Genomic DNA, 16,961 nt, shown 5'->3' with positions numbered 1-16,961 from the left:
CACTCTGGAAATCCAAGGATCTGGTGTCCAAGGAAACAGGGAAATTACTGAGCTGCTGCAAGAAGTGAGCGGTCAAATTTCTGACATGCTGAGGGAAAAGCAGGGAAAAACTTGGCTTCAGAAAGAAAGTAGGTTAGGTCTAGCCATAATGTACTTTTTCATCACATGACACAGTCTCATCCTGCTAAGGCTGGATATGGGAAGTTAAAGCACCTGATTCCAGCAAAAACCATCAGAGAACACCCAAATTTAGCACAGCAAATCGTCACACCTTCAGGAGTCCATCCCAGGGCATTACAAGCATCCAGTCATGAGCACAAGGACAACATGTGACCAGCTCTCCTCTCCTCAGTGTTTGTGAAGCCCCCTCACCTGAAGCACTCCAAAAATAGTGAAACAAAGAGGGGCAAGGTCAAAACCAAAGGAGAAATGCTGTAAATTTCTGAATGTTTGTTCTGTCTCTCTTAACCACAAAACTTCAAGAGAATAAAAAAAGTGGTGGGGAAGCTGGGAGAGCACAATATGATGCCTTGGGAAAGGTTTTCCATGGCCAATTGTTTAAATTTTGAATAGCTGATACATATGGCAGATGAGGTCCAGAAGAAAAAAAGCTCCTATTTCCAAGAGGACACAGTCCAATGCATAAGACTCAAAAATAAAAAAAAAAAGGCCTTGGAGCTGTACAACCATTCCCAATGCCTCTCTGGCTCCCAGCTCTCCCTATGAGGAGCTCCAGCAGTGACAAGGACCCGTGGGCTGAAGGGGAGCTCACCTGAGTCAAAGTTCTCCCCATCACCATTGGCTGGGCTGGGATCCTGCTCTGGGGAGAGCTGCTGGGTCTCTCTCATGCTGGCAATGAAGGATGCCCTCGTCTCCATGGCTCAGAGGAAGAGGCTTTGCCTTCCTAATTCATCCTGCAGCAAGGAGGACAAGCTAAAAGGAAAACAAAGAGCAGCAGTGAGTGATTTGTTCCGCCTACAACAACCCATTCCCATTCCTGATGGTTTTCATGTCATTCCATCTTGATACAGCTGGAATGAAAGATCTCAGACATCCCTCCTAGCCTAAACATCCCATGATTCTCTGATGGTGACCCTTCCATCCTGCTCTGCTCTTGTCTCCAGACTGAAGCTGGGGTTGGATGAAAACCACAACAAAGGACCTTAGTGGCAAAAACATCATAAGAGCAACAGCAAAGATAGTAACAAAGAGAAGATAATTGGGTAATAAACAGCATCCAGAGGCTTCACATCTCAAAATTCCCTCCAGCTCCCAACACCACCAACAGAGACAGAAGGATGAGCCCAACATGGCAGCACAGTCCATGCTAAAAAAAACCACCTCCACCATCTTCCAGCCATTTCAGCCCTTGATTTCCAGCTTTTTCATGGCTAACACTGTGTGAGATGTATCTCACTCCATAAATATTCAAACTTCCAAAGGGGGAGATCTGTGATAATGAAACAGAGGAAACACTGAAGCAAAAACACTTATGAGCGAGAGACTGAAGTAACTCTAGAAAATAAAACTGAGCATGCAAAATGAGATACCCTCATGAAATAGTGCTGGCTGCAACTTTTATTGAATGAGGACTGACCTAAGGTAGCTGTACCAGTTTTAACATGCAGAGCAGCAAATACTAACTGATTCTAAATTGGGTTGTATTAGCAGAGGAGATTTTTCTAGGAGTGACCATAGTAAATTCAAAGTGCAATAAAAACACCCAGAAAAACGATTCTGAGGAAGAGCACCCGGGGTGACCAGATCTTACATCAGACACCAGACTAAATGAGAACTGTATTTCCAGCCACACTAAGGCACCAGACAAGCAACACCCCGAGACACACCTTTAGCAGTAGATTAAAAAGAGCTCCAAAGTGAGCTTTTCAGTAAAACTCTGAGATGCTGGTGAATTACAAGGTGTCAAAGGATGACTGAAAAAGAGAAACCAAGAGCTGGGGTTATGGGCACAGAGGGAACCAGCTACTCACACAATATATGCTAAAGCAAAGACAGGCAGCAGGGAAGGTGTGTGCCCAGAATATCTGATGGGGAGGACTGGTCCTGCTTATTAGAGGTGCCTCCAAATTCTGCATGACACAGAGGACTGTGCTGGCAGCACCAGTGCCAAATGCTCTGTAAAATGTGTGACTAAAAGTAGGAAAGAAGTTTACTGCCAGAGGCCAGGCAAAGCAGGATGTAATAAGACTGTAAAAATATATGGGATTTTTTCAACTTTTACTACTCTGGAGGCATATTCTAGAAGACTAGATATGATGGTTATAAAACAGAAAGGAGGAGAGTGTTCTGCCGTGGATTTCTCACTCCCAGATTTTAAGACTGCTCCTATGGCAATTTAAAAGAAGAAATGGACGTGTGTGAGCAGTTATATTAGAAGAGAAAGAGATGAGGAGCATGTCAAGTATCTGGTATCCATTAGCTGGACCATGGTACGACTGTCTGCTGGGGAAACCACAGCTGCAATTAAAACCTGCAAAAATCACGAGTGTTTCACAAACAAATCACTGGCGGAAACAAATTACCAAAGCAGGTGATTCAAACCCCCACTGAAGGCTGTTCAGGCAAAATCAGAATTTTTGTTTTTTGTTTTCCACCCCAAAGGAACCTGATGAAAGGAAAAAAAAAAAAAAAAAGTATTTTTAAAAATGAAAATCACCAACTGGCTCAGAGCAATATGGTTACTGGTCTCTTCACAAAGTGCTCAGCAGACTTTAAGTACTCCACAAATACGACCCTTTTCCCACTGCCACTACAGCACTTCATCTTTATTCTTTGTTGACATGAAACCTGCTAATGAATTAAGTATATTATAGACTCTCAGTATTCTGAGTGCAACTAACCTCAGAACATACACATCACTCATCCCCAGTGTATATTATGTTTCAATTAGCCATGGAACTAGAAGCAATCAGTTTACTTAAAGTAAAAAAAAAACAACAAAAAACAAACAAAACCAACCAGTTCTCCTTCGGTAGAGAACACTTCCATAAACACCACGAATAATAAATTAGCTAAGTATCAGGACTTTGTATCAGTCCTTGTTAAATATGAGGGGGAGGGGAGATGCCAGCTGAAGCTAAACCCTGGGGGAGATGTGGCTGGTTTAATTTTTGCCAGGGACCAGGCAAGGGTGGAAGATAACCCGGGTTTACCAAAAAAATTCAAAGAATGGAGAGAAACAGAGAGATCAATTTAAACACAACAAATCCATCATCTTATAGCGAGCTCAGGGGTAACAATATAAATACCTAGAAGAAATAAAATCCTCTTGGTACTGTAGTTAAATCTTGTGATGCCTCTATGATGATGATAAAACAAAGTTACGAGCTGATAAAAAGCTGAAGGTGCTCAATCAGATAACAAAAGTATTTGCATTTTTTTAACACAGTCAAGCCTCAAATCTGCCACCAGACCCATGAGAGGGACTCAAACCTCTGGATCATGGAATTTCCCATCAGAAATGGAAAGTGGATGGGCAAATAGCAGGAACCTGTCTAAGGTGTCTGCAACACAACTGGGACCCAGCTGGGACTGGGTTTGAGCCCCCTTGAATTGAAAAGGGGAAATACAAAATCTCTGAAGTATATTCAGCAACATCATCAACATTTTTGAGTTTTTAAACTCTATTTTAATGGATTTTTTTTTTTTTGGCTTAAGCTGTGGACAACTAACTGGTTTTGAAACTTCATGTTGAGAGCATCCACATCCCAAGGAAACTGGATCTACTAGAGGCCATTACTTGGCTTATTTTGGGAACAACAAGTTTACCAGTTATGGTAGGAGAGCACTTCAGTTATTTTCCCAACACCATTTGACAACATGACCAAACTCTTATGCAAACACCAGCTTCAAAATAGCTCTGAGCTTTAATGTTGATATAACTAACTAGCAAAGAAAGCTGACACAGGGTATTAATTTTTCGCTTCTTATTAATTGCTGCTAATTAACACTTCAAACAGAGTCCCCAGCCATACTGTTAACAGTAGCACTCAGGCTGGCCTGCAATCATCAACATCACACAAGCAGCACACACCACTGTACTCCAATTCCTCTGCCAGTGTGAAACCCACTGGAAACCAAATCCAGAACCAGCAGCCACACTGCCAGCCTGTGAACAAGGTGATGGGAAACAGCACCAAAAGAGGCTCAAGGTGACATTACACCAGGCAGGAGCACAAAGGAAAATTCTGTGAAATGCATCTGAAAGAGCAGGGAGGGGGGAAATTCCCTGGTTTCAGATCCCTTGCTCATTGTTTCTGCACAGTGGTGGTTCAGACTGATCCGATTCTTCCCCCCACGCAGCTCCCATTCCCTTGGTATTTAATTCAGATCCAGGCTCTTAACTCACAGGCAGGAAAAGCCAGGCAATATAATAAAGAATCTCTTTTATTTCCTTCTTCCCACGGCTGTCAGTCTCAGCCCTGCCTTTATCTCCAACGTGCTGCCTTGTCATCTGTATCAATATTGGCTCTTTGTACAAGCACAGCCTTGGCTTCCTCGCACCATTTTACATTTCTCATCTCCTGTCAGCTCCATCCTGGTTTTCCTTCCTTTGGAGTAACTCTCCGTAGGAAGAGATCCCTTACCCACACATAAATCCAGCAGCCCTAGGGCTCTTCCTTAAAGCTACTCCTGAAAAACTTACCTTCTCCCTCCCAATTAACCAATTAACATTTGGTCAATCGAGACTGACACAAGGAAGGCAAAACAGGTGCTGCATCCCTGAAACCTCTTGCCTGAATAGTGAACCAGGTGTGCCAATGTAATGCCGAGTCCTGAATGGTGGAGAAATAAATTCCACTGCTTTCCCAGTGATCTGGGATTGATTCTGAGCCCTCCAAAATCCAGCAACAGACGCTGACTGGAGATGATCCCACCTCTCTCAGCACAGTGACACTCGGGAGTGGCAGCAGGGCTGCAGGGTCAGAGAATGACCAAATGTCCTGAGCTGGAAAAGACCCACCAGAACCATCAAAGCCCAACTCCTGGCCCTACACAAGGCAACCCCAACAATCCCACCACATGCCTGAGAGTGTTGTCCAAACACTTCATGGTCTCTGTCAGCCTCAGTGCTGTGACCAATTCCCTGGGGAGCCTGTTCCAGCGCCCAATCACCCTCTGGGAAAAAAACCTTTTCCAGATATCCAGCCTAAACCAAGCCAAGAAATTCACATCCAAAGGATGACTGACTTAAGTGGTCCAAGTCAGACACCTGAAACTCAGATGAGATGAAAAACCCTCAGGGGGTTCCTGTTCTTGCACAGCACCTGCTAATGTTTTAAATATCCAAATTCCCCAGCAGACAAGCTGAATCAACGATAGAGCAGCTTGGGTTGGGACATAAAGATCATCTGGTTCCAACCCTGGTGCCGTGGGCAGGGACACCTTCCAGCAGATCAGGTTAAGGAAGATGCTCAGATGCCATGTGGTACTGGTCTTGTTCATGGAGCAGGATAAAAGGGATCTCATCCCTGTGGGACATGGTGCAGGGCTAGTGTCAGCCTGCCACAATATTTACAGCCCTGAGCATCTGCACAATGCAGTGGAAGCTCATTCAAAAGGGCTATTGAACACATCATGTAACAGTTTCACCTCCTAGAAAAAGGGCCTGTCTCTCCTCTCAGACAAAGTACCAGTTGGAAACCTTTTAAGGGAACTTTTCTTCCAAACTCCTGCGAGGGTTTTTTTATTATTTATTTGAGAACTTCCCTCGCCAAATGTTTTCACTTATATCAACTGACAATTTCTCTTTCATATTGAAGACCCCACAAGATTTTAATAAGGGAAATTTACTGCTTTGAACAGCTCTGTGTTGTACCCTGGGGTGGAAGAAAAAGAGTCCACGTACTCTGGAGAATCAGGAATGTTCACAATATTCAAATACATAAAAAACAGCTGAATGGGGAGAGGATATAATCTATTTTCCATGTTCTTGGTGGACTAAAGAAGGCAGCTTGTTTTAAACTGCAGGAAGGGAACATATTTGGGCAGGAGAAGAAATCACTTATATTGATTGTGGTGAAGAAGCAGGATACACTCTGGGAAGGGCACAGAACTCTGCTTTTTGGAGGAGTCAGGATGCTAATCTGTCCAGAAACTGATCTTGGTAGAGTTAATCCTGCCCTGGGGGAAGGGATGGTCAGTCCAAGACCCCTTCCAGCCACTCAACTCAAGGCTCATCTTTCTGCTCTTGAAGTCAACATTCGTGCAGCAGCAGAAAATAAATGAGTAAGCCTGGAGGGAAAACATGTAAAAACAGGAAATCAGAGAACCACCAGAGCAAGGATGGTCTGGATTGTCTATCTCAAAGTCAGAGAAGAACAGGAACTGAACTTCTCTGAAGACACATGGTAGAGAAGGGATTGTGCAAGGTGGTGACAGCCCCTGTAACTCAGCTGGTTCTTGCTCTCCTCTCCTCTTGCGCTGGTGCCAAAAGCTTCACGCTTCTGATGCCAACAGAGACAAACCTGTTCCACAAAGCAATTTTCTCATCCTCCCTACCTGGCACACTCCTGAGTCCAGGATATACACAGAGATAAATGGTAGTAAGATAAGATAACAGAAAGTAAAATAAACCTAATTAGAGACTCTTAACTTGTTTACAGCAAAAAAACAAACCCTGCAGTATTAAGAAAAAAGAGAGATGACAGGCAGACACTCAGGCTTAGGTACATATGACCCTCTTAGCTGTCCTGTGTGTAAATAAAACCTAAGGACTGAGAGATGGACTTCAAGCCAAAATCTGCCACAACCTTCTCCGAGGACTAGATCAAATGTCAAAAATTAAAGCACTTTTTCATTCAATTTTCCTTCTCCTGAGTGAGTTGGACATTTTATTAGCAGGGGCAAGAGGGCACTGCTGCCCCACCTGTACTATACTCCCGTGAACCTGGACACCCCCACCTTCAGTACCCCACAAAGCATGTGTCCCAAGGAGAGGAAAGTCACCACATAACTAATCTTTCCTGTTTCCAGCTATTCTGTCTCCTAACAGGTGTCTGTCACCTTCTCCATGACTTAACAATCAATTTCCATGAATTTGCCCCCCACTTTGGTAAAGCACTTCTACTTTACGTTCTACGGTCCATGCTAAGGACCTAACGTACACCAAGGACTTCGAAATATGACGTATTTAAATCTGGGCATCTTCTAAAGCTCTTAGCTGAACCAGGCCCATGAAGATGATTGGGACAATGTCCCTGATGCCCTTTATAACAGGAAAAAGAACTGGAGGGAAGAAGCACAACAACACTTTGTCTTCTCCCACCTCTGTGTTTGAAATGGAGCTTGAAACGAGGAAGCCTTTTAGATGAGTAACTTGAAGACACAGAGCTGCTTTATTATCCTGAGACACTTCATCTTGTAAGGCAAAATCACAGAAGTGAGTGGTGTGGGCTGGAAAGGACCTCAAAGATCATCCAGTTCCAACCCCCATCATGGGATGTTTATCACCTCCAAACACCAACCACATGGACCAAATTAATCAGTCAGAGCCCCTGAGTGGGACCTATGAGCCCAGCTACAAAAGGCACCCAGCAGGAAACACAAAACACTGTTTTCACGGTCTTAATTTAGAGCCCAATTCAGAAGTCCCTCATCAACCAAACTCCCACTGTCCAGGGCAATCAGTTCTGCCTTCAATGTCATTGCAAAAAAATACAAGATGCAAACTAGAATCCAGGAAACATCTGTCATCTGATTCCAACACTTTTTAGGAAAAAAATTAGATTTTAGATCTTGGCACTGTTTGGTTCATTCAAACAGCACAGCTGATCAGCACTTGGGCTTAGTCCCACATGCTCCTACATCCCTGTCAGTGCTTTACATCCAGAAGCAGCTTCACTGACTGGCAGGATCTGCCAAAAAAAGAAAAATTTAAAAAAGGTCCAGCCTCAGAACCATCTCCAGCCGCCTCACAGCACACAGCAGCAGGAAGAGGAGGACCCTTCCCTTCACCAAGTACATGTGAGGGCAGCCAGCACAGCCCTGCCAAGGTCTACCCAGAACCAAACTGCACAAGACATTTTAACTCACAGAATCTTACAAGTCACATTTATAGGGCTAATTACACCCAATTTCTCCAAGGCAAAACAAGTAAGATTCCATTTCATGTGAACATGAGAGCTGCTGCAAAACAACAAGGTTTAATGCCTCACCACCATCCAAACAAAGCATCTTGAAGCCTGATCTCACACTTGCACTGAGCTCCCACACTCCAAAAACCTCCAAAGAACCAGTTCTTTTTTGTTTTTCCATAAGTTTTTTTAAAGATGTATTTTTGGTGCACCTAGGAGAGCAATGGCTTTCTACCCAAAAGTCTCCACAAGGAACTTAGGACCCTTTAGCCCTTAAGGATCCTCAGCCTGTGGTTGTCCTGTCTGATCTCCTACACAGCAGGGACAGGCACCATGTCATCTCCTGGATTTTAGGAGGGAACTCCACTTGCTTGCCAAGCAAATAAATGCAAGATTTTCTAACTGACTTATATTCCAACTGGGTCTCAGAACTTTACCCAAGAAAACACGGCTCCTTTGCACAAGCTACCCAGTGATGCTAAGAGTATTAGTCATGAAAGCAGGAATTGGGAGAAAAAATAACAAGAATTCTGCACATACTTTTTTTGAGCCTCACACCTACTCAGAATTGATCTCTGGGTCAGCTGTCAAGAACTGCTTGGGTTTGGGCTTTTTTTTTTCCTTTCTTTTTATTACTATTTTATTTTAGATCCACACTTCTGATTCATAAAAATGGGAGTAGCTGTGAACACATTTTCCAAATCAGCCTTCACAAGAATGCTTTGTTGAGGTCTTACAAAAGGCCAATCTCAAAATAAACTTTTTCAGGTTTTTTTTTTAAATGTCAGTGGAGAAGTCTTTGCTCTTATTTCTGTACTGCCTTATTTTGCAACTCAAACTTTTTTAACCACTGTAGGAGTCATAGCCCAAGACACAGAAAATAATGGAAAGAAAAAATTTTGGCAAAAACACCCATAGCATGGATTTGACAGGTTTCATTGGGGTTTGTCATGCAAAGACTAATCAAAGTTTCAAATGATGACTTTTAAATATTGACAAGGTACCACCAGCTACTGTAATCCTAAAAAAACCCTGCTCCTAGGGACCAGATGCTACAATGACAGAACAAACTCTTATTTGCAGGTGGCATCACTATTATCAACAGCATTTCATTTTCAGCACTGAGGATCCTGCTGCAGTAGCTGATAGACTCTGCATCAGTATTCACAGTAATAAAATACTTCTGACACCTTCAAGTCATCTAAAACATGGACCCTGTGGTCACCGTATTATTTTTATTTTCTGTGAACCCTCATGAACACACCACTGCCTCCTCCGCTTCAAGTTCTGAAGTTTTTCACAACTTCTTTATCACTTTGACACAGTCAGGGACAAGCCACCTCCTTCAACCACCACTATCCTTGTAAACCTCCTCAGATGCTCTCCATGCCTCTGCTTACCCCACACCAACATGAATTTAAGCAGTGAAATATCTCTGATGATTCACAGAAACACAGAAGGGTTTGGGCTGGAAGGGACCTTAAAGATCATCTCATTCCAAGCCCCTGCCACAGGCAGGGACACCTTCCACTACCCCAGATTACTCCAGAGCCCCATCCAACCTGGCCTTGGACATTTCCAGGGATCCAGGGGCAACCACAGATTCTCTGGGCAACCTGTGCCAGGGCCTCCACACCCTCACAGCCAAGAGTCTCTCCCCAATATCTGTTGGAGAAACAAGGTGGCACCTTCTCTACCGTGCACTGTCCTTCAGCAAAGTTAACATCACATCCCCTCACTCATCTCAGAGCAGCATCCCATGGCTCTGGAAGGCCAGAAACAGTGACCCAAAGCACACCAGCTCAGCTCAGCACAAGCCAGGAGTGTGGGGAAAGCATCCCCAGTCCAAAGTGTTGGCAATTGTGATGTTTACCCTATTTCTAGTAACACGTCCATGAAGTTTTAATAAATGCTTCATTAAAGCATCATCTGTCTGTCCAGCCAGGCAATTATCACTCCTAATCATAGCTATATAACTGTATACTGTCTTCTTCTACAGATGTTCTTACACCTGTGCAAAACACACTCCCCACCTCTGCCACATGTAACATCTGCTGAGTATTTGGAAATGCTTTTTCAATATAGAACTGAAATTATACTGTCTTGCTTATGATGTATTTACTGTCCCACTACCCTGTGTGCACCCCTTAAAAACTATTAAAAAGTATTTCCTTGCTGTGTACAAGGTACCAATCTCTCTTTGCTGCATTCATTTAAATGGCTTTTAGATTTTCACTTAGTAACAGATTACAGCGAGCCTCCATCTTATCGCAGGAGTTATTAGGACCTAATCCTTTATAAGCACCGAGGTTATTAGACTTGTGAGGATATTTTCATAAATAATCTGTTGGAGAGAGAGGGAAAAAAAAGAGGAAGAAAAAAAGCCACTTGCATCCCTGCTCAGCCAGGCAACAGTCCCAACCCCAGAGAAAGAACCTGCCTCACCTGCTCTTACACTGCCAGCAGCAAAGGAAATCAAATTTGTTTTCACCTAAAGGCTTCTAAAGAGGAAAAACAAATTGCACTAAACCCTGGCCAGCACCCTTCTCTGCTACTGCAGGAACAAACTCCCTGGAGAAGGTTTGCCCCAAGCTCAGAGGGATCTCCAGAGACCTTTCCAAATCCCTTCCATCTCCACATCCCATCACACAACCAAGTGAAGCTGCTTCTCTGCTCAGACACAAGGTCACCACTCTGCTACCACGCTTTCTTCCCCAGAGCACCAGGGGCACAGACTGGTTTCAGAGGCTGCCCTGTCCAAGGGACAACAAAGTTGGGGATGGGGAGATGCACGGGGGGAAGAGAGGGAAGATACCTTCCCCTTCTGCAATGGCTCCATCGCTTCCCACCCCAAAGAAAACCCCACTGGCACCTCTTGGATTTTGCCACCCAAATCCCACCACAGTTCGGTAACTGCTTTCCAAGCCTCTCTGCTTCCAATTAATGCAATTTTCTGCTATTTTATTCAGAAATCACAATTTAAACCCCATCTTCTCTCTGCCCCCCCTCCCCACCACCGTACCCTGCGAGTTTGCTGGATCTCTGAGCCAGTTTGGTCCTGGCGGGGCTGGAGAAAGGAGGGGGAAATGGGTGGGTTGACGGATCAGAGCCGTTTTGGAATGGGAAATCTCACCCTGCACAAGGTGTGCAAACAGCACCTCCAATGTTCCTGCTAAATAAAATCACAGCGAGGATCTGGGGATCATCTCCAAAAGGCACAGGGAAAGGAGGAGCAGATCAGCTCTTCAGGCACTCCTGGATTCTCCCTGGCTCCTCTACCCTCACCCAGGCACTGACAGCCTGCGATGCTGGAGCATCCCATCGCCTCCCACACTTCCAAACACAGATGCTCCAAAGTTTCACATCTTACAACTGCAGTGAAACAGCCCCAGAGCAGCAGCGCTCAAGTGCTCCCTGCACGGCATCGGGGAAGTTTTCCCTGCCTCTGAGGCAGCCTCACTCCGCTGGAAAATACAATTTGGAAAAGGCAGCCGGGAAGGGCACGAACAACTCGCTGAAAACTCCCTGCAAACTCCTTTTCTTGCTCTGCAAAAGCTGCGATTCGCCTCCGCCACCGTGGGGGTTTTCAGGATCTCTCTGCGAGAGATGCAGCTCGCACTGCCCCAGCCACTCGTCTGCCGCCCGAAATTCCCGCGTGGAGCTATCCCGGAGTGCTTTTGCTAAACAAAAACATGCAAAAAGCAAACAAACAAGCAAAAAAAAAAACCCAACCCACCACAGACATCCCCAGCTGACTGCACCCAGGAAGGTTTGACAGCTCCAACAGGACATCTCATCCCACGACACGTCTACTGCTAATGCAAAATAAATCAGCGCTCTGTCTCCCGGCGCATTTCTTTTTTCTTTTTTTCCTTCTCATGGCACGCCTGCGATTTTGGCATTCAAAGGCAAATCGGCCGCGGTTCCAACCCCACACGTCCCTTTCCGAGCACACACCGAATGTCCCGGTACTTTTCCCGAATTGGGATCCCATCCTCATCCCTCCGCACCGAATTCACCGGCGCACCTCTCCGAGCAACACGAGAGTTGAACCGAACGCGTGGCACACCGCGCCTTCCCTCTTTTGCCCCTCTCAAAATGTTTATTTGCAGTTTTTTGAAGACACCTTAACCCGCCATGTTGAGCAAGCTTTATAAATATTCATTTACCGCAGTTCGGGAGCGCTACGGGAGAAATATGTCTAGATCAGGGCTGCACATTTTGGCACAGCTGATTGCTTTCTTCCCTTTTCTTTTTTTTTTTTCCCCTTCCCTCTCGCAGCAGCTTTTTTTTTTTCCTCTCCTCCTTTTCCCCCGCAGATTCAGAAGAAAACCACCCGCACACCCAAAATAACTCTTTCCGAAAGATGTGCATCAGCCTCGTAAATCTGAAAGGAGGTCGCACGAGCGTGTGGTGTAAAACAAAAAAACAAAAAAACAAAAAAAGAAAAAAAAAAGAAAAAAAAAAAGGAAAGATAGGTATATCTTAAAAAAAAAAAAAAAGTAATAAATAAGGAAAAGAAAGATGGGATCAAGGGAATAATAGCGAAGAAAAAAGAAAGGGGGGAAAAGGCAAAAAAATAGGGAAAGGGAGGGGGGAAAGAGGAGTGGGGGGAAGGGGATGAAAGCATCTAAAATGCGATCTGACGAGGTAAAAAGCAAGCCCCGCAGCCTGCGGTGCATGGAGCCTCCCGGCCCGCGGGGCGCAGCCGGGCAGCGGCAGCCGCGCTCCGAGCGCCGGTCCCGGCCGGGGGCTCAGCCCCGCCACTTCACAACTCCACCGCGGGCTCGCCCTCTGCAAAACGGCCGAGGGGAAAAAAATATCCACACCCATCGCTCAAGCTTAATACATAAATAAATAAATATTAAAAATATTTTTAATACAGCTTAGAAAGGGGGAAGCGACTCTCTCCACCCCAAGCGTTGCTCAACCCGATAAATTAAAAAAAAAAAAAAAAAAAAAAAAAAAAGGGAAATGCCAGCTGGGAGGGCTTGGGAGGGGTGGCTGCGGGGCGCCGTGCCTTACCTGTGCGAGTTTGGCTTATTTGGGGGTGTTTTCCCCCTTTTTTTCCCCGCCGCGGAGCGGTGCGCGGCGCTGCGCGGAGCAGAGCACACCCGCTCCTGCACCCGCGGCAGACTCATTCCAATATGGCATCCGCGCAGTGCGCATGCCTGCCGCTCTTTTTAGGGCTTCTTTTTTTTTTCTTTCTTTCTTTCTTTCTTGCCTTTTTTTTTTTTTTTTTTTTTTTCTGATATTTAGCAGCCAACTCCTCCGCTGACCTTTTTTTTTTTTCAGCGGTTTTCAAGAAAGGGCGGGCGAGGGGAGGGGTGTGTTAAAAAAATAAATAAATTAAATCCGTTAAAAAAAATAATAATTAAAAAAAAAAAATAAAAACACGCGAGCATCCCAACCCACACACCTCCCCGGCTGCTCCGCGCCCGCTGTGCCCCCGCGCTTTGAGCCGGGGATTCGGGCTCAGCGGGCTCGGGCAAGGATGGAATCCACGCGTGGAAAGTGATGCCGCGGTCCGGCCGCGCTCCGCGGACAGGGGCAGCGCTCCGCGGCATCCCGCGCGGTAAATGCCGTGAAATACCGAGCCTTCGACAGCGGAGCGCTGCCTCCCGCCTTGCCCTCCCCACCGCTCCCCGCAACCTTTAACTCCGCTTCTCCTCCTCGTTTCGTGTCGCCAAGAAACTTCCAGAGAGGGAGATGGGGGGAAGAAGATGGGGGAAAAGAGGGGAAGCAAAAAAAATGCGGCGCATCCCTCAGCCCGCCCGTTCCCTCCGCTTTCGCCGAGCGCCGGCATTACCTGTTTATTCCCTGTTGCAGAAAATAAATAAAATATATCAAAAAAAGCCGGAGAAGGCACAAGGCAGGACGTAAAATCAACTGGTGGGCACCCTCCGCCCTCCCGGCGCGTAGGGACACGCACAACTTTCCCTTCCTTTGCTCCTCGCGTTATTGGATGAGGGTAATTTTGCGGGTTTTTTTTGTCTTTTTTTTTTTTTTTTTTTTTTTTTTTTTTTTTCTTTCGGGTGATTTGATGGTTTTTCCTTTCTTTGGCGAGTGCGGGGGATTCGCGGCGGAATCGCGCTGCACGCCGGTGTGCGCGGCTGTGCTGGCGCGGGGGTGTTCGCACGTACAGCCACACTGCGGGATTTTTCAGAGATTTGCATAGATATCCTGTTCTCCCCTCTCGAAAAAAATCAGCCCCGCTGCAGGGCTGGAAAATCACGCCAGACACTACTGCCAGTGCCCCCCGCCCGGCTGGTCCTGCTCTCGGAGGGGCGGGTCAGAAAAAATCCCCTGGGCTGGGAGAGATGGGGATAAACCCCCATTTCTGCAGCCGGGATTTCTCGGGATGCTCCGACCGCCTGCAGATGCCAGAGCTTCCCCTACCCGGATTTGCTCAGCAGCGGGGCTGGGGGTGAATTTTGCAGGGTTTTCGCCCTCCTCTCCGTTGCAGCCCTGCTCAGGGACTGCGTAAAGCATCTTTGATGGGGATTTTTTGGAGCCTCCGCTCCCTTCTCTCTGCAGACACGATTTGAACGATTGGGGATTCAAGTGGCTGCATTTGGAGCATCCTCTGAGGTGGGGTTGGTGCAGGGCACACACATTCAACAGGTCTGGAGGAAAGCAGAGGGAAGGGACATCCCGGGTCTGAGGCAGCAACGAGTCCTGGGCTTTGTCCTTAACACAGATTCCTCTGGAATTAACCCAAACGCTGCTGTGTCCATCCCCACGCCCGGGCTGCCAAGTTTCTGTCACCCCTCGTGCTCAGATACAAGCGCTGCCTTTCCCCACTTGCCTTCCTCTGGTCACTCCCAAGACGAGGTTTGAAGTTTCCAGGTTGATTTTGTGACCATCCCTTCTTGCAGGAGCAGGGAGGGTGATCAGGGGAAGTGCTGATTTCCCATAGGTGACTCCAGCTCTTCTCTGTCCCTCTGCAAGCACCAGCACCCTTTTCACTGCTTCTTGCTGGGGATTCACCACTGAACCTCCCAAATCCCTCTTCTCTTCCACTCCCTCCAATCCCTTTCTCTTCCACCAGCCTCTCATGGATTTTGTGCGAGAAGTGAGGAGTGGAATAAAGATGAAGAAATATTTTGATTCTGGAATACATTTGAGAAGACAGTGAAGACTGGGGGAAAAAAAGAGCAAATATTGCAGAGTGTTTCTTCACCACAATCCATGTTCTTGCCGTTCACACTCCGAGAGGCCGCGGACATGGGCACAGCCTCTCCTGTTCCAGCAGATTTCCTGGAAAACATACAAATCAGGCAGCTCCTATTTTCAGGCTTTGGGCTGGATGGGATTTCAAACATCAAGGGAACACTGTCAGAACTTCAAAATAAGACTGAAAACCCATCTAGATGCCAGGAGAACACTGAAGTCCTGTTTATCCACACGATTGTGGAAGTGAGTGACATTTTCAGCACGGTGACATTTCAAATTTTCAACATACTTTTTGAAAAGAAGATGCTCTGCAAATACCATATCTGTGTTCTTTCTCCTTTTAATCTGCTCTGAATGAGGTTACAGAGATTCCTCTGGCTGCAGCCTCTCTTCATCTAAAGCTGGTGGCATCATCCAGTTTAGGGACAGACATAGCCACAGTGGCTCTCACAGCACTTCAGGTGTTCCTCCCTCTCCGTTCCTTTAACACCAGATACCTTTGTGCTTTATTTCCGTTCAGCCTAAAAGGTCTTCTTCCCTCTTCACCTTGATTTTCTCTGTCCTAGCCTCTTTTACTTTTATTTAGAGACTGCTTCTGAAGCACTGACAGTTCAATGGGCCGTGTATGGAAAGATGTGGAAGAAAACCTTCTAAGAGTTTGTGATCTAAATCAGGTATGTGGATGGTGTCCAAAGAGGTGGTTTGAAAAAAAAATAGTTATTAAAGCTGAGGAACAAAATTCCTTTGGTATGTTCTAGGTGGCTGCTACAACAAAGCTCTCAGATATGAATGAAAAGGTGAAGATTTAAATCAGGTCTGAGCTGGAGATGACTCTAACAGCTCCTATTGGCAGCAAAGACTTTGCATCTTGCTCATTGCTGAGAATACAAATTAGTTTAGTTGGACATGAACTGCAGTAATTGCTGAGAGATTTCATTTTAATACTACCTTTGAGAGCATCATTGGGAAAAAAAAGGAAAGTGCTTTGAGAAACACTGAATGGTGCCAGTGTAGTATCCCAAGATGTAAAATGGAATTGAGCCCTGGCAGAAACCCACAATGAGATCAGTTTCAGTGACGCTCAGAGTGTATCTTCCACTTATCTAAAGCAACTCCATTAATTTACTGCTGTCCGTGCTCCTTACATTTGTTGACAACCATGATGCATGATCTTGTATTTCAAGTTGGGGACAGAAGTTTCACATCTGAATTTTTGCTGTTGTTTTTAACTAAAGCACTTTTATGTGAGTAGCATTGATAAAAAAGATTTACCTGAGTACCAAGTACCCAAGTTGTAATGAACATCCATCTGCTGTTGCCTCTGATGATCACTCTCAAAGGGTATAACTGGTCACATTCCAAATTTTCCATAGCTGGACACAAGAAAACTGTCCAACCCAGTGCAATTCACACAGTCCCATTGCTTTAAATCACAGATTAGCAGTTCCTGATCTGCAGGATAAGATTACTAAGACATAGATTTTTTTTCCTGTTTTCCAGGCTGTTGCCTTCAGCAGGTTCATGTTTTTGGAGGATAGATGGAGATGTTAAAAGATCCCCTACACAAGGAGGCAAAGCACACACACACACAGAGATGTTATGGCATTAACTGTTCCTAATTTTTCTCTTTTCTCCAGGGGAAGCTAAATGCTCTGGGGGACATTATGGGATTTGTAGGAGGTGGTTGTG

The 16,961-nt window shown here is 45.6% G+C and overlaps 1 protein-coding gene across 1 annotated transcript in view; it reads right to left on the bottom strand.

Annotated features, from left to right (window-relative positions):
* Positions 1-13,250, bottom strand: part of SFMBT2 (Scm like with four mbt domains 2) — a 101,472-nt gene extending 88,222 nt beyond the window's left edge. Inside the window, 2 exon segments of the mRNA XM_066318853.1 lie at positions 773-933; positions 13,122-13,250. Of these exon segments, the coding sequence (XP_066174950.1) occupies positions 773-878 (106 nt within the window). The 5' untranslated portion in view covers positions 879-933; positions 13,122-13,250.
* Positions 13,251-16,961: the final 3,711 nt, after the last annotated feature.

This window comes from Sylvia atricapilla, chromosome 5 (genome assembly GCF_009819655.1).
Source record: "Sylvia atricapilla isolate bSylAtr1 chromosome 5, bSylAtr1.pri, whole genome shotgun sequence".
In the NCBI taxonomy this organism is placed as follows: Eukaryota; Metazoa; Chordata; class Aves; order Passeriformes; family Sylviidae; genus Sylvia; species Sylvia atricapilla.
Note: the sequence above shows the minus strand (reverse complement) of the source record. Positions and strands in the feature narration are given on the sequence as shown.